The 18,805-nt window shown below is 48.5% G+C and overlaps 9 protein-coding genes across 9 annotated transcripts; 3 read left to right on the top strand and 6 right to left on the bottom strand.

Moving 5' to 3' along the window:
• Positions 1-63: 63 nt before the first annotated feature.
• F5891DRAFT_60983 (OPT oligopeptide transporter protein-domain-containing protein) lies at positions 64-4,183 on the top strand. Its single transcript, XM_041372451.1, has 22 exons — positions 64-173; positions 230-609; positions 671-752; positions 816-910; positions 963-1,166; positions 1,219-1,372; positions 1,420-1,442; positions 1,501-1,741; positions 1,795-1,954; positions 2,007-2,156; positions 2,210-2,361; positions 2,414-2,499; positions 2,554-2,656; positions 2,711-2,779; positions 2,831-2,890; positions 2,948-3,060; positions 3,113-3,183; positions 3,234-3,307; positions 3,361-3,447; positions 3,502-3,570; positions 3,622-3,690; positions 3,749-4,183. The coding sequence occupies exons 2-22, from the start codon at positions 454-456 to the stop codon at positions 3,772-3,774; spliced, it is 2,244 nt and encodes a 747-aa protein (XP_041229525.1). The 5' UTR covers positions 64-173; positions 230-453; the 3' UTR covers positions 3,775-4,183.
• Positions 4,007-4,606, bottom strand: F5891DRAFT_61056 (uncharacterized protein). Its single transcript, XM_041372454.1, has 3 exons — positions 4,396-4,606; positions 4,229-4,341; positions 4,007-4,173 (listed from the first exon to the last, which is right to left on the bottom strand). Exons 1-3 carry the CDS (start codon positions 4,424-4,426, stop codon positions 4,081-4,083), a joined length of 237 nt encoding a protein of 78 aa, XP_041229524.1. The 5' UTR covers positions 4,427-4,606; the 3' UTR covers positions 4,007-4,080.
• A 104-nt stretch (positions 4,607-4,710) lies between these two features.
• F5891DRAFT_1015952 (Transketolase, thiamine diphosphate binding domain-containing protein) lies at positions 4,711-7,735 on the top strand. The gene is made up of 16 exons (XM_041360907.1): positions 4,711-4,866; positions 4,927-4,972; positions 5,024-5,089; positions 5,141-5,146; positions 5,197-5,318; positions 5,373-5,501; positions 5,558-5,646; positions 5,700-5,715; positions 5,767-5,869; positions 5,919-6,049; positions 6,106-6,632; positions 6,682-6,751; positions 6,806-7,263; positions 7,318-7,347; positions 7,400-7,475; positions 7,525-7,735. The coding sequence occupies exons 1-16, from the start codon at positions 4,770-4,772 to the stop codon at positions 7,608-7,610; spliced, it is 2,052 nt and encodes a 683-aa protein (XP_041229523.1). The 5' UTR covers positions 4,711-4,769; the 3' UTR covers positions 7,611-7,735.
• Positions 7,736-8,498, bottom strand: F5891DRAFT_1015949 (cytochrome b-c1 complex subunit 7). The gene is made up of 4 exons (XM_041360906.1): positions 8,335-8,498; positions 8,251-8,279; positions 8,077-8,196; positions 7,736-8,021 (listed from the first exon to the last, which is right to left on the bottom strand). The coding sequence occupies exons 1-4, from the start codon at positions 8,468-8,470 to the stop codon at positions 7,929-7,931; spliced, it is 378 nt and encodes a 125-aa protein (XP_041229522.1). The 5' UTR covers positions 8,471-8,498; the 3' UTR covers positions 7,736-7,928.
• Positions 8,499-8,615: 117 nt separating this feature from the next.
• Positions 8,616-9,493, top strand: F5891DRAFT_1015945 (nucleoside diphosphate kinase). The gene is made up of 5 exons (XM_041360905.1): positions 8,616-8,718; positions 8,775-8,889; positions 8,948-9,100; positions 9,153-9,243; positions 9,293-9,493. Exons 1-5 carry the CDS (start codon positions 8,677-8,679, stop codon positions 9,354-9,356), a joined length of 465 nt encoding a protein of 154 aa, XP_041229521.1. The 5' UTR covers positions 8,616-8,676; the 3' UTR covers positions 9,357-9,493.
• F5891DRAFT_1141255 (uncharacterized protein) lies at positions 9,494-13,802 on the bottom strand. The gene is made up of 6 exons (XM_041364908.1): positions 13,567-13,802; positions 12,675-13,499; positions 11,949-12,623; positions 10,606-11,893; positions 9,982-10,555; positions 9,494-9,931 (listed from the first exon to the last, which is right to left on the bottom strand). The coding sequence occupies exons 1-6, from the start codon at positions 13,674-13,676 to the stop codon at positions 9,852-9,854; spliced, it is 3,552 nt and encodes a 1,183-aa protein (XP_041229520.1). The 5' UTR covers positions 13,677-13,802; the 3' UTR covers positions 9,494-9,851.
• Positions 13,803-14,397: 595 nt separating this feature from the next.
• On the bottom strand, positions 14,398-15,758 carry F5891DRAFT_1015935 (uncharacterized protein). Its single transcript, XM_041360904.1, has 6 exons — positions 15,698-15,758; positions 15,164-15,620; positions 14,976-15,101; positions 14,794-14,921; positions 14,591-14,740; positions 14,398-14,536 (listed from the first exon to the last, which is right to left on the bottom strand). Exons 1-6 carry the CDS (start codon positions 15,703-15,705, stop codon positions 14,503-14,505), a joined length of 903 nt encoding a protein of 300 aa, XP_041229519.1. The 5' UTR covers positions 15,706-15,758; the 3' UTR covers positions 14,398-14,502.
• A 626-nt stretch (positions 15,759-16,384) lies between these two features.
• F5891DRAFT_1015933 (uncharacterized protein) lies at positions 16,385-17,434 on the bottom strand. The gene is made up of 5 exons (XM_041360903.1): positions 17,015-17,434; positions 16,922-16,966; positions 16,857-16,868; positions 16,684-16,806; positions 16,385-16,622 (listed from the first exon to the last, which is right to left on the bottom strand). The coding sequence occupies exons 1-5, from the start codon at positions 17,348-17,350 to the stop codon at positions 16,458-16,460; spliced, it is 681 nt and encodes a 226-aa protein (XP_041229518.1). The 5' UTR covers positions 17,351-17,434; the 3' UTR covers positions 16,385-16,457.
• F5891DRAFT_1015929 (uncharacterized protein) lies at positions 17,435-18,801 on the bottom strand. Its single transcript, XM_041360902.1, has 5 exons — positions 18,197-18,801; positions 18,018-18,143; positions 17,836-17,963; positions 17,632-17,781; positions 17,435-17,575 (listed from the first exon to the last, which is right to left on the bottom strand). Exons 1-5 carry the CDS (start codon positions 18,674-18,676, stop codon positions 17,542-17,544), a joined length of 918 nt encoding a protein of 305 aa, XP_041229517.1. The 5' UTR covers positions 18,677-18,801; the 3' UTR covers positions 17,435-17,541.
• Between the last annotated feature and the right edge of the window lie 4 nt (positions 18,802-18,805).

Raw genomic sequence — 18,805 nt, 5'->3', positions numbered from 1 at the left:
GAGTAAGATACTAAAGTTGTAGGAGTTACTAACTTAGTACTACGTACGGTACACTCGAGTATCGACCAATTGAAACTTAAACTCAAAGTATTGAAATTCATCAATCATTAGCCAGAACTTGGCCCGAACGTTCACCATGGCACCACTGGTTCAGAGTCACTGCTTGGCAAGCTGTAGGTGTTGTCGGCTGTATCCTTGAAGCTTTGTGACAACCTAACCCTACTGCCAGGTCATACATAGGATCCACGTATTCAATAGTGACACTCTGTTTGGGCTCCCGGGTATTAGTAGAATGCGTCACCTGCCAGCGGCAATCGGTCTGACCCTGCTTATCAACGGGAGTCTGCGTTTCTCAAGCAGAGTTACCCCATCTGAGTATCTTCTTTCGCCCGAAGTGCACGTATTTAAGGGAACATCGGAAGCTTACCTGCCTATACAATCTCTGCGCGAGTCATGCCCCATTCTCATCTTACGGAGCCATCCAAGGTGCTTGAGCATCGAGAGGAAGACTTAAAGGGCTTCAGTGTTTACAGCACAAAGAGTCTAGAAGAGGCACCCTCTCAAGAGTCTGAGCAGGTCGTCCGCGGGGCAGGAGATATCACCAACTTGGTAGGTCTAACAACAGGAGTGTCCGACGACCGGTCGGCTTGATATGTCGAATTTTATCTAGATCATATCAGATGAGGATAATCCTGAGCTCCCCGCACTGACCTTCCGATTTTGGGTCCTTGGTACCGGGCTAGCGACTTTTGGTGAGTTTGGACGAAGCCTGCTACTCTTGATATCGACCTAAATTGATGTTCAATCTGTCTCAGGATCTGTTCTATCTGAGATTTATTTTTGGAAACCCCAGAATGCTACAGTGTCGGCCTTATTTCAACTCATTATATCTTACATTCTGGGTAATGCAGTGAGTTTCTGCAGTTTCCTTCACCATGTTTCAATTTATCGAGAGTATGAAGATGCATTATGCTATGCCTTCGACAGGGATTTGGCGCCATCTCAATCCTGGGCCGTTCAACATCAAGGAGCATACATGCATCACCATTATGGCATCTACTGCGTCAACTACAGCTACTGCTATTGGTATCATAGCAACACTTGATTTGTTTTACGGCGTGACCTTGAATCCTGGAGCAGCAATCTTCCAAACATTCGCATCGCAGGTGCTACCAACCGCTTGCTAAGTCTGATATCGGAATTAACCTCATGATTCAGTCGATTGGATATGGTTTTGCAGGGCTTTTAAGAACCCTCCTCGTATGGCCAACTTACGCACTGTATCCGAACCAACTCCCGTCAATTTCTCTTCTGCAATCCATGCACTTTGGTGGTTTACTCAACAGCAAGAAAATGAAGTACTTCTGGATTGGTAAATCTTTTTCAATCGAACTTCATGAACGCTGAAGAGTTCCTCAGTCTTTTGGGCCATCTTTTGTTGGGTCGGTGAAGCAACATAACACGAACTCACCCTCGCTGATCTCATGTTACCACCCACAGGAAATCATTCCGACTTGGATGTTCCCTCTTCTAACGGCGTTCTCTATTATTTGCCTGGCTGATAATGGTCGCTCGGCTGTTATTCGCAACATCTTTGGTGGGGGAGGGTCCAATGAAGGTTTAGGTCTGCTGTCATTCAGTTTCGACTGGAGCTTGATCACACAAGCGTATCCTTTGTATTGGCCTCTGCAGACTCAAGTCTCTTCCTGGATTGGGCTAGCTTTTGGTTATGCTCTGATGAGTGAGTCGCGTCATATCATTCCCTTGTCACATCATTCATCGATTCGCTATCAGCCGGATGCTATTATACAGACGTGTTCCAGGGGTATTCGAGGGGGTTACCGTTCATGTCAACTGCGCTGTTCACTGGTAATGGCTCATCGTACAACCAATCCGCGATCCTTACCCCCGACAATACACTCGACCCGGCAAAGTATGCTGAAGTTGGACCCCCGTACGTACATAAACAGGCATATTAATCTTTTTGTGATTAAAATACTTTTCAGGTTCATGACAACAACCTACGCAGTTTCTACCCTTATGAGCTATGCTTCCATGGGAGCAGCATTTTCCCACATACTTTTGTGGCACTGGAGAGAGCTATGGGGAGCTTTCAAAGGCTTCAACTTCCTGAAATCAGAGCAGGAATTTGACGAGTGAGCTATACCTTTTTCTTTACTTTCGGACTTTCTTCAACGTTGCATTCCAGTGTTCACTTTCAGCGAATGAAAGTCTATAAAGAGGTTCCACAATGGTGGTACGGTTCTGTTTTCATCCTATCATTAGGCCTAGCGATTGGTATGGCGTACGTTGGCATCAACACCCTTCCATGGTGGTCTCTCATCGTTTTTACCATCCTCTGTGAGTTACCGACTTTAAGGGATTCGATTTCACCTCACGTTCTCTTGCATAGCATTCATTATCGCCGTCATCCTTGGTTTCATATATGCTGTGACAGGATTCCAGATCCCCACCGGAGGTTTTGTACAAGTCATTGCTGTCGGTGGTTTTTCTGCATTAATGGTGGCGGTCAACATTGACAGGTCATGTTAGGCATACGTTCACCCTCAACAACCAGTTCAGAACATGTATGCAAAGTTGTACGGTTACAACACTGCTTATCAGACATTTGCCATGCTCTCCGATTTGAAGCTAGGTGCTATCTTCCACTTTGATGGGTTGGCTCAAGATCTAATGTTTGTCTTCGAAGGACAATATGCAAAGGTACCGCCCAGAGCTACTTTTGTTGCGCAAATCAGCGGCACGATTCTTGGGGCCAGTAAGTAACTGACGTTTTACGAGGCTTATCTCGCTGAATGCTTTGATTGAGTTTTCAATTATGTCCTCTATAAGTCCATCGTAGACGCGCACAGAGCTGTTTTGATAAACCGTACGCTATATCATACATATACAGTCTCTACTCGAACTCAAACAAGATTGATTGCAGCGATTGGAACGCGTATATGGTCAGGGTGGGGGTCACAGGAGATCAACTCAGCAGCAATTACATGGGGCGCTCTGAGTGCAGAGCTATACGGCCCAGGTAAAACCTACTTTCAGGTAAGTTCTTAAGTAGATTGTTGTGAATACAAATTCACAAATCCCTTTCCAGCTTCCTCTCGGACTTCTATACGGGTTCCTCGCTCCCTTCTTGCTCTATGCTATGCACCGCTTATTCCCAAGGTAATTTCCTCTGCAAATTATTTATAGAAATCTGATACTCGGGACGACAGACAACGGATCTGGTCCTACCTTAACATGCCGATTATATTTACGTATCTTGGTTGGCTTCCATACTCAGTTAATGGTACGTTGACGAATCGTACGATGTTCCGTAGCTTGTACTGATGATTAATACAGGGATGTGGTGGCCAGGGTTCATCATCGGGTTGTATACGCAATGGTGGGTCAGGACTAGGAAGCCAAGATGGTACATTAAATACAACTGTGCGTAATCTGGCTGGAGATATCACGATGAACCAACTAGGGATGACTTTGTAGATCTGACCTCCGCCGCTCTGGACGGAGGTACGTCCATCATTTACTTCATCCTTAATTTTGCGGTGTTCGGTGAGTTCTATGTTTGCAAAGTTCGCCTCGATTGTACTTACTCCATTTAAGGGGCAAGCGGAAATGCCATAAGCTTCCCTACGTGGTGGGGAAATCCGGATCCGAGCGTTATTAGTGTCGGTGAGACCATGACTACATCATTCTTTGTCAAGATGATTGACTCATCTGCCAAAATCAGACCATTGTATGGCCACTAGTTCATGACGTGGTCACCTGTGATCGGCTTCCTCTCCCCTGACGAAGTGTATTTGATAGCGGCTTGGTTGAAATGCAAGAGGTTCATGTATTTGAGATCTCTTAACTACTATCCCAATTCAATGCTGGGGAGGAGACATGTCGCACTTATTATGAGGTTGTTATGAGATTTGCAACCATCCGTTTCCCGCTGCAGGTGGGAGATGTTTAAACTAATCCGGCCAAGTTTCTTGTGAGACAATTTTGACGACATCAGAAAATATCATGCGTATGTCGACTACGTGAGAGGTGCGGTTGGGTAGGAACGACTAGAGATTAATCATCCTCGTGAAGTTCCTTCCAAACCTGTTCAGTTTTCAAACGTTGCTCTTTGGCCTGGGTGCGGTTACGAGTCGAGCGCTCGACGCGCTAAGCCAAGGAGATATCAGCGCTAGGAGGGGCGTACTAAAGGCAGGCAACTAACCTCTTTTCGAAGGCACTTATTAAGGCTGTCCTTTTCTTGATTGCAACCACCAGTGAGACGCGCCCAGATACTGACATGACATGCATCCAGTGCCTGGATGAATTCCCTGCAGACTTTGATGGCTAGGTCAGAACAGGAAAGAATATCACAAAGGCCGTGCGCCGCACCTATTCGTTTATCAGACAACTGCGGATGCATCTGAGAAATGCTGCATGAAAAGTGTTACAGGGCTACACGGCACCGACTGACAGTGGGATCCCAGACAGTTGTCGAAAACCAGTGTCGACGAGTTAACGATACACGCACAGACCAAGATGAGAAGAGGGCTCCGGTCAAGTCCCGGTTGTATGTTTTCCGTAGGCAACCGTCCTGTCCGAGAGAGTTAACGCGAGAATCGACGTGTGAAACGGTTCCATGGTCGTAAGCCTTCGTAAGCCGGTCGCTAACTTAAATCGCATCAGTACAGCTTGAAAGAGTTATCTCTGAGGGGTATATATTAACCCGAACAATTCTAACTCCTTCTCCTTCAAATCCATCAATCATGTCTTTCACTCCGGAGTCAACAGACAACACCTCCATTGCCACCATCCGCACTCTTGCTGCCGATGTCGTTGGCAAGGCAAACTCTGGCCATCCAGGTGAGCACGACTAGATCAACTTCATCATGTGCAACGATAACGACGATGACTATCTTTAAGGTGCACCCATGGGGATGGCGCCTGTCTCCCATGTTCTCTTCACAAGGCAAGTCATATCAATGAGTCCACATCGTACGATTATTTAATGATATCGTAGATTCTTCAACGCGAACCCCAAAAACTCCAAGTGGTTTAACCGCGACCGATTCGTTCTATCTAATGGGTGAGTTTGTGTTCAGATTCACATTCGACTGCTCGCTGATGAACACTGCAGACATGCGTATGCACTTGACCCCTGACTGGTGTATCACTAACTGATGGGAAATCTAGTTGCGCACTGCAATACATCTTGTTGCACCTCTTGGGATACAAGCTTTCCATGGATGACCTTAAGGCATTCAGGCAGCTTGATTCGTTGACCCCTGGTCACCCTGAGGCACACCATACTGATGGTAAGTGCTATTTATGATACAGTCCATGTTGACGGACCGCTGACACTACGCCAGGTATCGAGGTCACCACCGGTCCCCTTGGTCAGGGATTCGCTAACGGTGTTGGTCTCGCTATGGCCCAGGCACACTACGGCGCAGTTTACAACCGTCCCGGGTTTGATCTTATCAACAACTACACGTATGGTTAGTACTTTCCCAGTTCCGGAGATTCGGAATATGTCATTCCCCTGTACCTGCAGTTTTCACTGGAGATGGTTGTTTGATGGAGGGTGTTGCAAGCGAAGCCGCTTCCCTCGCTGGTCACTTGCAGTTGGGCAACTTGATCGTCGTACGTACCTTTCACGTGTGACTTTTTCCCCTCGATTAACCGGTCTGTCCCAGATCTATGATGATAACCGTACGTCGGTTCCTTATGTGCGGCTCCGTTCCGTGACTGATCCCCATTAAGACATTTCTATTGACGGTGACACCGCTGTCGCCTTCACTGAGAATGTCGAGCAGCGCTTCTTGTCATACGGCTGGCAAGTTCTCCACGTCAATGACGGTGACCAGTACGAGATGGTTTCTCATTCAGATTTTCAATGTTTGACTTTCGCCCAGCGATCTTGCTGCCATTAACGGTGCCATTGTCGCTGCCCGTGCCGAGAAGACCAAGCCTACCATCGTTTGTCTCAAGACCACGATCGGTTACGGATCAAAGCAACAGGGCACCCACGGTGTTCATGGCGCTCGTGCGTGTGATTTTTTGACATATCGAGTGCCTGTGTGCGAACCATCTTTCCCCCAGCTCTCAAGGCCGATGACATTCAATCCCTGAAGAGCAAATTTGGATTCCCTCCTGACCAAAAGTTCTACGTGCCTAAGGAGACTTATGACACTTACCGAGCAGCTGCCCTTCGTGGCGCCAAGCTCGAGTCCCAGTGGAACAGCCTTCTCGCCGAGTATGCCAAAGCATACCCCAAAGAGCACGCCGAGCTCACTCGCCGGATTTCTGGGAGACTCCCGGAAGGATGGGAGCAAAAACTCCCTGTGTACACCCCTGCCGATCCTGCTCAAGCATCTCGCAAGCTATCTGAGCTTGTGCTTACGGCGATCACTCCCGCACTCCCCGATCTATTGGGTGGCTCTGCCGATCTGACAGGCAGTAACTTGACCAAGGTCAAGGGAACTGTCGACTTCCAACCCCCTAGCACCGGACTCGGAAACTACGCTGGCACGTATGTTCGATATGGTGTTCGTGAGCACGCTATGGGCGCCATTGCCAATGGTCTGCATGCTTATGGTGGTATTGTGCCATTCGTCGCTACTTTCTTGGTGAATAGCGTGCTCCCTTAGCCGATGTTTCTCGCTGACCCCATCTTAGAACTTTGTTTCATATGCGGCTGGTGCCGTCAGGTTGTCCGCGCTCAGCAAGCATCAGGTTATTTGGGTCGGTGAGTAAACAGAATCCTTTAGAAACCAGGAAACGATGTTTATGATTTGTCAAGCCACGCACGATTCCATCGGTCTTGGAGAAGACGGTCCCACTCATCAGCCAATCGAAACTGCCATCCACCTGCGTGCAATCCCTAATCTTGACTTCTGGCGCCCTGCGGATGGTAACGAAACATCCGCAGCCTATTTCGTTGCTCTCAAGAGCACGCAGACACCATCCGTCCTCTCACTTTCCCGGCAGAACCTGCCCAACCTTGAGGGCTCTACCATTGAGCGTGCAGCGCGAGGTGGATACGTGCTCTACGAGGTCGCTAACGAGGACATGACGATTGTCAGCAGCGGCAGCGAGGTTCCGATCGCCCTTGAAGCAGCGAGCTTGCTTAAGAAAGAGGGTGTCAACGTCCGGCTGGTCAGCTTGCCTTGCTGGTCGGTGTTTGACAAGCAGGATGAGCAATACAGGCTCAGTGTCCTCAGGAGCGGTGCTCCTATTCTGTCATTAGAGGCACTCACGGTAAATTTGAATAGCTAAAGAAGTGGCACATTTGGCTGACTCGTCTCGAAATAGACCACTGGTTGGCAAAAATACAGCCACGAGGTAAGCTTTTGTGATCACATCGATTTTGCTAAATAGCTCATATATTTGGCAGCAATATGGTCTACCTGCATGGGGTGCTTCAGGACCGTACCTCAAGGTGTATGAAAAGTTTGGCATCACTGGCCCTAGTAAGTTAGCACATACACAAGACTGTTGATGTTACTAACTGTGATCCAGACATTGCCGCCGTTAGCAAGAAGGTCATCGCGTTCTACAAGCAGAAGGGCGGCCAAGTTGTGTCTCCTCTCGTCAAGGCTTTGTAGGTTTATTGTGTCGAGTAGTACTAAAAAAGTTTGCTGGTCCTGGAATTAGGTTAGATTACTTGTAGAAAGCGATGTAAAGATCCCGTAATCATGATTGATGCAAGTTGTGGTGCTTTGTCCTACATAGTGTCGCTCTGAAAAGGACAGAAATATATATCAAAGTTGTGTGGTACTGCAGAGGGTAATCAAACAAAATTGAAGCACCCTTCTTGCAATTGATTATAGTTCAAGTGAACAGTATAGAACTTCAGGTGAAGTTATCGCCAATATGTGTGGATATGGATAGTCACAACTGTGAGTCTACATGGATGCGAATGTCTATTTGCGTTGGACGGTCATTGTGTCCCAGGTGAATCTCTCCTCCTCTTCCTTAATGACGTTCAGAATATGAGACTGGAGGTATCGCTTGTCCTGAAACAGCGGTCAGCGTCAATCCACTTTTGAGTACTGCGAGACATCAACGTACATCCTCAGGCTTAGACCACTGTTCTTTTGGCAAAGGTTTGTGGTGAAGATCACAGTTGCTTGCAATTTTGAAGCGGTAGGAGCGCTCATAGGTTTCTCGCGGACTTAAACGACCGAGTGCCTGTAATTCCAGTCAACGTTAAATATGTTCACAAAAAGTGGATAGGCGACTCACCCTTTGGACTTGTGGGTTCTCTTCGACCTCTATATGAATCCAATTTAGATACGTTCATCCCCGAACTAAACATATGATACGCACGGAGGTCATCATACTTGAGGCCCATCTTACGGTAGCCCATGAGGTCAGCATACCAGTGAGCGACTGGTGTCACATATTTCTTGAGCGTCCGCGAGGAGCGAATGTAGGGTGCGAGGGAAGGGCCGAGCACGTTCATCGCGTTGGCTACTGAGTATGGTGTCTTCACGAAACTACAATTCAAGAAGCGGAATCACCCGGGGATGTTATTTGGCGTTATTTGCATCCGCTTTATTTAGACTTATTTTTCAAAAAGATAAGATCTGGTAAGATAAAACTCGCAACAAATCTTGACTGCGATCATTTAGAATCACTTCCTCATCTCTCCGCTCAGATACAACAAAAATGGCCCCCAACATCCGTGAACGCACCTACATCATGGTCAAGGTAGCCATCTATCATCTCGAGATCATCAGCCGCTGAACGACCGCACCATCTTCTAGCCCGATGGTGTTGACCGTGGTCTTATTGGCGAGATCACCGCCCGCTTCGAGAAGCGCGGCTTCAAGCTCATCGCCGCCAAGCTCATCTCTCCCTCCAGACAGCATCTCGAGAAGCGTGAGTTTGGGATTCAATCATATTCTCAACGAGATGATTGATCACATTCGGTTTGTAGACTATGAGGACCTCCGCGAGAAGCCCTTCTTCCCTGGTTTGATCACATATATGCTCTCTGGCCCTGTCTTTGCCATGGTCTGGGAGGGCTTGGATGCTGTGAAAACTGGCCGTGTCATGTTGGGCGCTACCAACCCCCTTCAGTCAGGCCCTGGTCAGTCTATCATAAGTCATCAAGTTACATTTAGGTGCTCAATTTATCGTAGGCACCATCCGCGGTGACTATGCCCTTGCCGTTGGCCGTAACATCTGCCATGGCTCTGATTCCGTTGAGAACGCCGAAAAAGAGATCGCTCTGTAAGCTCACAAGAACACCTCGATTTATTCCGTCTGACCATCTTTGCAGCTGGTTCCCTAACGACCTCGTCCAATATTCGCGCTCCCATGAGGCAATGGTCTACGAGATCTAGACGTGGACAAAAGGATCTCAACAATAATTGCCAAATGTTGCAAACTAGATACCACTACGACTGTAATGTGGAAATGGCCGCTGCAGTAACGTCAGAGAATCAGAATTAGTGTTCGCGCGACAACTAAGATGCAGACCATCAAAGGACATTGATCACAGTTAGATTACTAGTAAAACACTAATAAAACAGAGTAGATAATAGATGAAGATAATGAGCAACAAGGTATTGTATGCAATGAGAATGAGGGTATGTATGCAAGAAATGATGATATGAGAGAACAGTTGCCAATGTGTGCGAACACCTACTAAGTACACACTCCTCGGCGTGCCATAGTATGCAGGATCCGGCTACCCTAGGCATTTGATCCGGAACATGCAACCTACTACGTAAGAGGAACTCCGGCCCAACCACCGCTGATAGACATCCTGCAGCGCTTGCAAGGCGCAAAAGGTTAGAAAACCCATGGCATCGATGTCATGAAGCCACAAGCATGCATTACGTTCCAGATGCTAGTATAGCAGCAAGATCTTTCTCGCCAGCTGCTGCAAGTTGGCGTGAACGTGCTTTCAAACGCACTACATGAAAATGAGCCGTTGTGAGCGACATCAAAAATTCAAGGACTCACAGAGACGATCCAGAGAAAGTAGCACCACCTTGACAGCATTAGCATCTCGCACAGGTGAAGTATTCTTCAACAATGCAGAGCGGTCCACCCAATGCTCATCTTGCCAGATCGCAGCTTTTAGAATCAGATCATCCATGCAACGATCCCATGAGTCTTCAATGGTAAGATCAACCTGCTCGGTCCGTACATTGAGTGACGTTAGGTAGTTGCCTTTTGAAGTCTGGACTTTTAGTGAGGTTGAGTGCGAGCGAACGTGTGAGGTGATGTAAGCAACAGCTTCTTGAGCAATTTCGCCAAGCTTAGACGGATTCGAGGAAAGGCCGTCAAGCTCCATGATGACCGGAACTGGCAGGACGACGGTCCATCGGAGACTTTCGATGATGGATGCGATGGCCGATAAGGAAGATAGGATAATGTTGGTATCCAGTACAAGGATAGTATAGCCTGCCACGATGTTGAGAGCCGGCATTGACACGTTTTTCCGGGAACGTGCTGGGCGAGACCGCTGTTTGGGTACATGGGCAGGTGCACGCTGACCTGAAACGTGAAGTGACCGCAAGTACCTCCGGCGTGCCTGTCAACGTCATCAAATACCATCCGAAAATCAAAAACGAGGCAACCGACCTTGAGCTCCTTGACTTCCTCAGAATCATTTTCGTCGTCTTCGCTCTGTTCTGATGATTCATCAGCATCTTCATCCTCAGCATCGACATCCATAGAATCGTCGGTCCAACGGCGACCACTTCGCCTCCGTTCCTCTTCCTCGCGCTCCTGACGATCTTCCTCAAGCCATCGCGTCACTTTCGCTTCCAATACACCCTCAACCCTCCATTCACGTGTGCCCTCCACCCAGGTGAACCCATCAACAACACTTGACAAGGAAACCGCACAGCGGACAAGTCGGCTCCATCTCTTGCTTGTCTCTCCACGCAAACTCTCCCCACGGGAGTGACCATCCTCTTCGTCATCTTCATCTTCGATGATTCCATCGGTGAGCTGACCGCCTTCTTCCACATCTAGAATCTCCACCTCCACCCGCCTCTCCTCTCCGCTCTTCCAGTATCCACGCTCGAAGACTTTTCGACCAATCCACTCCATCCCACGAAGGCACCAGTCCTCAGAGAGAGGCGGGGCACAACCACTTGTCAGCATCGCCCACCGCTCACCGCTAGTAGTTGGGATATCCAATCCTTGTGTGGCGAAGATATCGCGGGGAATTGTGGCAAAAAACTGGGCAAGATCATGCCAAGGTATCGAACGTTCCATCACGGAAAGTGTCTCTGTATGTTTTGTGACGGTAGCCAAGAAGGTGAGCATGACTGAGAGATAAGGATTGAGAGTCGAACGAGCAAAATGTGAGGCCTTCCGCGTCGGATTGCGGAGAACAAATGAGAGCATTGAAAATGCAAGTTCCAACGCTAGTTTGAATGACACCGGCAGCTCCATAGGGATATTTGCATCTGATAGAGCTGGAGATGTTTGTTGAGTGCCTTCGTCATCCACGTCCATCCGTTTCTCTGCACCATCTTCGTCGCGGAATGCGGGCGTAACTTGATACTTCTTGGCAACCTTTACAGCTGGAACACCTGCGCCAGTGTCACGAGCACCTACGCCACCAATCTTACGCAGCACGCCGCTCGGACGACCATATTCAAGCACGGCACCGATGTTCACGACAGCCATCATGATCCACTCGCGTTCCTCGGCTCCTTCGATTTCGATGCGCTCAAGGAAGCGAGCGAGGGTCGGCGAGAAGTCGTCAAGTTGGATGTTAGTGAATAGCATGCCATGTAAAAGAACGAAGAGCTCGGGTGCACGGGCGTCAGGTTGTGATCGCCGCGATTGCGCAGTTGACGACCAGATGGGAAGAATGGACTCTCGAGAGGTTGAGAATGTGTGGAGGGTGGTCATACTATGGAGAACAATTGATCAGCGATGATGCAGAGAGAATTGACGCGAAAACAAACCTCTTGACAAAATGATACACGGCGCGTAGCTCCTCGTTGTCGACCTCACGGCTTAACAAACCGAGATGGTGGTGCAACTTACCTGCACCAGGGGTATCCGCAATGCCTTGAGCATACCACTCCTTTGCGATACTTCGCCAGCGCTCCTTCTCTGGCTCGACATCCATCATCCGCGCGGCGACAACGCCAATGCTCGGGCTCGGTGAATTGTCTACCCGCGCAGCGGGATGATCAGAAGATGATTTGACGCTCATCTGTGATTTGCTCTTGGCTGTCACAGGTTCGCCATCTGCGGATGCCGCGGCCGCTTTAGACACAGCGTCTGTAGTTAGTGCCGAGCCTTTCAATTGGTTATTAGTGACCATTGCAGCCACAGCCATGCGATAGCGCGCAAGATCGCCGAGAGCCTCGAGCCAGCCCGATCGGAACGAACGCAGAGTCGGCTCTTCGAGAAGGCCGGTGTAGAAGGTGTAGGCGTAATATATAAAGTCTTGAAGGTGTTCAAGAGCGAGAGGTGAGGAAAACGAGGCACGCCTCAAGGCCTCCAGGAGTTTGTGGAATGCGTGTGTCCAGAGGCGAATGATGATATTGTACTTGCTTGGGATTACCCGGAGGGACGCCGGAACGCTCGGTGCGAGGGAGATCTCCATCAGATTATGCATCATCTCAGCGAGTCTGTACGCATTCCATCAATGATATCATGATGAAAACCAGAAAACTACTTACCGTTTATGGTCTGAGATCAGCTTCGTCCATTTTTGCTGCTGGAGGTCTTCGTCGCTAACTTCGCGTCCTCGTCCTTGGAGAACGACGCGACTTTCATCTACGAGATCATCGGGGTCCTCGTTTAAGATCCTTGTTTCTAGAGCGGATATGTTGCGGTACAGCTTTTTAAGCTGAACGGCGAACGCATTATTGCCTGCATCCTCACGAGGCTTGCTATCGAATAATGCGGACGATGCAGATGAATTATCCGTCGTGCCAGATGAAAGGGTGAAGCTTGATGTCAAGGAATGAGCATACGAGGAAGTCGAGGACGCGGAGACATAGTCTCCTGATGATTTAGGTGTAGGTGGAGGCCTACCACCATTTGAGGATGGACGGGCCATAACCGATACAGCAAACCTTACAGGATCATCCTTCCTGTGGTCGAATAATTGACGGTTTGCTGGCGGCTCCCTCTGATGGGAAGTGAGGGTGTTGCGCGGCGGGGAAGAACTACTTGTTATATCAGAAATTGATTCGGGTTCAGTTGTCCGTCTCATGGGAATGGGATCTGTGTTAGGATTAAATAATTTGCCCTGTTGGGTCTGTTTTGCATGATGATGGGGGCGAGGGGATGTAGATATCTTGAGGCGCCGTGAGAAGTCATCTGGGTCTGCCTCTGGACGGGACACGATAACATGAGGTGCGAGGTGAGTCTTGCGTGGAGATGTGACTGCGGGAGAGCTGCGGGAAGGAACGGGTGGCGAATTGGGATTTGGAGGTTGCAGACGAGAAGTAGATGGAGATGACGGCGTTCGCTCAGGGCGTTCGCGAGGACGAGTTGCACTAGATGAGTTGAATGAACAATATAAAATTTAGTAGATGAGTTACATAGGAAAGAAATGAAACATACACGGCATTTCTTCTCTGGAAGGCAACCATACGCTCTGCAAAATCGGTTGGCTGAGCGGGATCACGGTCCCTTAGCCTCCTTGAAGGCTTTGGCTCATGGGTTGATTCCATGACCTGTAGCAGCTCGAAAAGCTAGAAGTGCTGCTGCGAGAGGTTGTAAAAGCGAAGATATACTTCTAGTACGACTGCGAGATGAGTGGACGGAATGCAAGAGTAAACGCTGTGGGCATACCGTTCCTTGTCCACTGCGCATTTCGAGAATCCGCAGTCGTTGACTGCGCCGATCAAGATCTATCCAAATTTAGCATTTTGTCAACCACAAAAACATTTTCTTGAATTCAACTTGATAATTGCAAGCACTTTATTGTAGGCTATCACAAAGAAATACTTTGCTGCTAAGTACCAATTCCTTGACACTGACGGGAACCTCTAGGCGAAGTAGCAGCCGTGTAGTGCCGCAGGCTCGCAGCTTGGCAGTCACGGGGTGTCCTTGTATTCTTTTGGCAGGCTCACAGTCGCGGATACACCACTCCAACGTTGCAAATCGCCAATCACGATGATAACAGCAGTCACTGTCCGCAGCCTCGCACACCCGCTGTCAAGGGCCTCCAAAGAGTCCAAACCGATCACAGGCACAGTCAATTGCCTCTATTTACACTTTGTTATGAGTGGTGATTACCAAGTACTATTTTGCGGTTAGCTGCGGAGATAACGTGCTCACTGCCGTATAGAATGGACCCGCGACAACGCCGCTGCTCGGAAAGAGGTTTCCAACCTCACCCTGGAGATTGCCTAGCAATCCCCTTGATTACACGTATAGAAGGGTACTTTACTGCTATATGAAGTTCCTGTGACCGTCTATGCGAGGTTCAAGTCTCATTTCTTTACAGATACAACAAGCCTCCCACAAACAACCCCTTCTTCCTCGAGTGCTCCATTACCAGGAGTGATGGCCACCGCTGACGATAATACTGCGAATAGTTAGCTTCACTGCTAAGCAAAGAAATTCAACAGAGTCAACGCACTCGCTACCCGTACAGAATGTCGATGCATCAGATGCCAGCCACGTCACTACACCGCGCAACTCGTCAGGGCGTCCGAGTCGACCCAGAGGGTTCATACTAGACCACACATCGAAAAGGTGCGGTTGTTTGTCCAGATATGCTGCAGTCATACTATCACAGCCATCATGATTTAGCATTGCAATGCAATTAATCGTGAGACGAACCTGGTGTAGATATGTCCTGGAGACAACGAGTTGACGCGAATCTTCTTTTCGCCAAGCTCGCAAGCCATGCTACGAGCCATCTGCAGGACAGCTGATTTGGAGCTGTTGTATGATACCCAGGCGTGGCCCTACACAGGGTCAGCATGCAAACATGCCCATAGCGATTTTTGGGAGATGCGCACCCTGTTAGTGATACTGCCCGACATTGATGCGATAAGAATGATGCTGCCACCGCGTCCGAAGCGCGACATCTGTCTGCCAGCAGCCTGCGCAGTGAAGAGGACACCACTGGCGTTGACATCCAGGACCTTTACATTGGCGTTGATTTCAAAAACTGCCGGTGGAGAGCAACTTGTCGACAATCACCCACCTCCCTGTACTCCTGCGCCGGGTATTCCAGACAGTCTATGTGCGACTTGAGAATACCAGCCGCAGCGATGCAAAAGTCCATTCTTCCTTCTTTATCACCAATCTCCTCCGTCTTTTTCCAAAGCGCCTGCTGATCAGTGACGTTCGCGCTGAAATACTCCAGCCGCGAGTTATTCCCTAGCTTCGCGACGTAATCTCTGCTTGCGATCCATTCATCTGATGGCTTTTCTGGAAGATCAAAGCAGTATACGACACGTGCACCAGCCTCGCAACATGCAAGAGCCATCTCCAGGCCAAGACCCCTATTTCCGCCGGAGATAAGCCCAACGCGGTCGGTTAGCGCGAACTCGTCGAAGATCTTTGGCTTTGGTGTGATGGATGGGTCTGCAGCGGCCTCGAGGGCAGCCTCGATACCGAGTTTACCGAGAGGAGATGCGGATTGAGCTGGGAATTGGGAACTATAGGAAAATTCAGCTTCCGTTCCATGCAACATACCTGGATAGATAGATCGAAATAAACACTTGGCACATCTTACCTGGACATGATAGATGATTGCGACGGGTTCGTCCCAGTAACGTTAGGGGAAACGATCACGCATGAGGGGTCTTTATACTGCATAGATCTCCATCCCAATAAGGTTCGACCTTCTGTGAGCTCACCTGACCATAATCAAGGCAAGATGCGGCGTATGAATAATGAAATCGGTACTAGATTCCGAATTACTTCGTGACCACATGAGCATGAAGCATCAATTTACGGAACGAAGTGGTCTTCCTACAGCAGATAGTGAAATCTAAGAATTGAGGTATCCGCGTTATCCGTGTTTGATCTGATAGTACAATTCTAGGGGATTATGGGCTTCCATTGATGCATTGCTTCCTGCATCTGATATCATACGATATTGAATCCATAGTGTAGTACTTTACAAGCTAGCGGACGACATGAAAGACAAATCTCTGCGTGTAGTATTGTAAACTAGAAAGAACGGAGCTCGTTACGTGTGTGGAGCTTAGTCTATAAGAATGGTCAGTGCGACTTCTAGATAATGAATGATACGCACCTCAGATATAGTACAGACAATAAAGGGGCTGGGAAAGTATCGACGAATTAACTTGGGCGACGAAGGCAAAAGAGAGAGGCACCTATACAACAACAGTCAACTACAAGGGCTGCAAAAGTAACAATGAATTAACTTGAGAGACGAAGACGAAGTAGGGAGACACCGAGAAACAAGCACTTAGCGAATTACGATATAGCATCAGAGTTGACGTCCGGACGACCTCTGTACCTTAGCATCAAGCTTTGGGGGTACCAACGAACCATGGCGTGACAAGGGCATTTGCGCGTCTGAGGAGATTGACACCAAACCAAGACGACAACGACTCCCCGTTCCACTGGTCTGCCATATGTATTATCTTGTCGTCATCATCCAAATCCACCACGATGATAGACTCAATTCGCTAGAAAGAAGTGAGCGAAGAACATGAGTACTTTTCTCAGAAGTTAGCCGACACTGTATACCTTTTTGAATCCTATGTACCGTAAAGTATATTCTTGCGTTTGCGAGTAGATGAGACGTTTCGGCAAGCGAGTAAATGACATGACTCGACTCGAGATTGTCTCTGACTTTGAAAAAATCTTAGGCTGAAAACCTATGAGGCTTTGACATTTTACTCGAAAGCACGATTACTCGCCATGGCAAACCACTACGTGAACGACTCAGATCTTGGCAAGTATATCATGAGCTGGAGAGTCGTACCTGAGGAGCATATTGCGCATAACCCTCGCATCTGACCAAAGGATCCTACCAGAATGAGAGAATCGTGGAGTTGAAGAATGGCATGAAGCTGACCTCAAAAACTGCATCGGGCCTCCAAGTTCTCTCAAGAATCTCCTTTGACGGCCGACAACAGTAGAGTTCATTCAGGTCAACCATGATGCGATCTCGAATCATGTCGTCCATGGGTGGGCTGGGCTTTCCATTGGCAGGAGACACGATAACTTGATCGTCATCCTCAGACACAGGCGCTCCAGAGTAATGGGCACCCCCAGCAGCGGAGTAGAAGATGTCTGGAATCGGAAGAGGTAGCTGCAATGTCTGACGGTGGTGTATCATTGTGGGTGATGCTGAATCACTGCTTTTGCGTGAAGTAGCGTGTACAGAGGATGTTTCCTGTGAGGTAGTCATTTCCGGAGCTTCAGACGAGTCTGCAACTGCAAGCTCAAGCTGTTGTAGACCGACTCCACACCTACCCCAATTAATGTGGGGTGACCTAGGAGATAAGATAAGATAACAGTGGCAATGCTTTCATAATATAGACGACTCCAAAGTTCTCCCAAGTACATATACATAGAATCAATTCAGAACTCAATTCGGCTCTACCATGCGGTATATCCACCGTCGACAACAATGCTAGGAAATATTCACGTCAATGTTCACATCTCCGAAAACCAAAACATTCTACGCACTTGCTTCCCGTGCAAAAACTCGATGCGTCAGATGCCAGCCACGTTATAATTCCACGTAGTTCGTGAGGCTTTCCAAGTCGATTCATAGCGCTTTGCTCTGACCATATAGCTTGAAATTCCGGTCGCGCAGAAATTATTGCTGTCGTCATGCTGTAAACTTATGCGTCAGAGGGTTTTGGAACACAACTTGAACACAGAACGTACGGTGTCTCAATATAACCTGGTGATAACGAGTTCACCCTGATGTTGTTTGGTGCAAGTTCACATGCCATGACACGAGCCATTTGTATCACTGCAGCCTTGCTAGTATTGTACGGAAGTACTGGCGTGTGCTGCAAGTGTAGCAGTCAAGGGTATGTAAGCGAGAAGAGCTGAGCTATGGTTACCTTCAGAGCAACACTGCCAGCGATGGAGCCCAGGAGAATAATGCTTCCCGGTGTTTGGAACCGATGCATTTGCCTTGCAGCAGCTTGAGCACTAAAGAACACTCCTTTGAGGTTTACAGCATAAACCTCTCACGAAGTTGAGCTATGTTCTTACGATCAAATACAGAACATCGACACACCTCTTCGAGCTCTTCTTCTGTATACTCCAAGCAAGGCCGCGCGGCTCCAGTGACCCCTGCTGATGCGACACAAATATCCATCCTCCCCTCCTTTGTTGCAATTTCTTCTACCGTTTGGAGCAGCTTTTTCTGATCGCGGACATCATTAGTCACATATTCGAGTCTTCCTGCACCCTCAAGTTTTGCCAGGCTCTGGCGAGCGGCGTTCCAATCTTCACCTGGCTTCTCCGGGAGATCCAAACAATATACTACACGCGAACCAGCCGTAGAGAGCGCGAATGCAGCCTCGAGTCCGAGACCACGGTTGCCTCCAGTGACAATCGCAACCCGGTCTGTTAATGAAAAATCTCCCAGGCCCTCTCTTTGGATTGCGGGCGTAGAGTGCAAGGAGGCTAACCTGACTCCACTCTTGTAAATAGATGATACATGTGAGCGCCGCAAGATTGCTAGGCTGGAGTAGCTGGTGATTGACTTCAGCATGTTAGATGTCGCTTTATCGTGGATACAGGATCAGGTGAACCATGCCTCGCGCATATTAGTATAGACGAGCCTCAACAAGCGCCAGTCTATCCCCTACAGGAGTAATTGGCATTCCGAGTCCGAAATAGA

Source organism: Suillus fuscotomentosus (genome assembly GCF_016647785.1).
Source record: "Suillus fuscotomentosus strain FC203 chromosome Unknown F5891scaffold_11, whole genome shotgun sequence".
NCBI classification, from domain to species: Eukaryota; Fungi; Basidiomycota; class Agaricomycetes; order Boletales; family Suillaceae; genus Suillus; species Suillus fuscotomentosus.
This window is presented reverse-complemented; position numbering and strand designations above follow the sequence as displayed.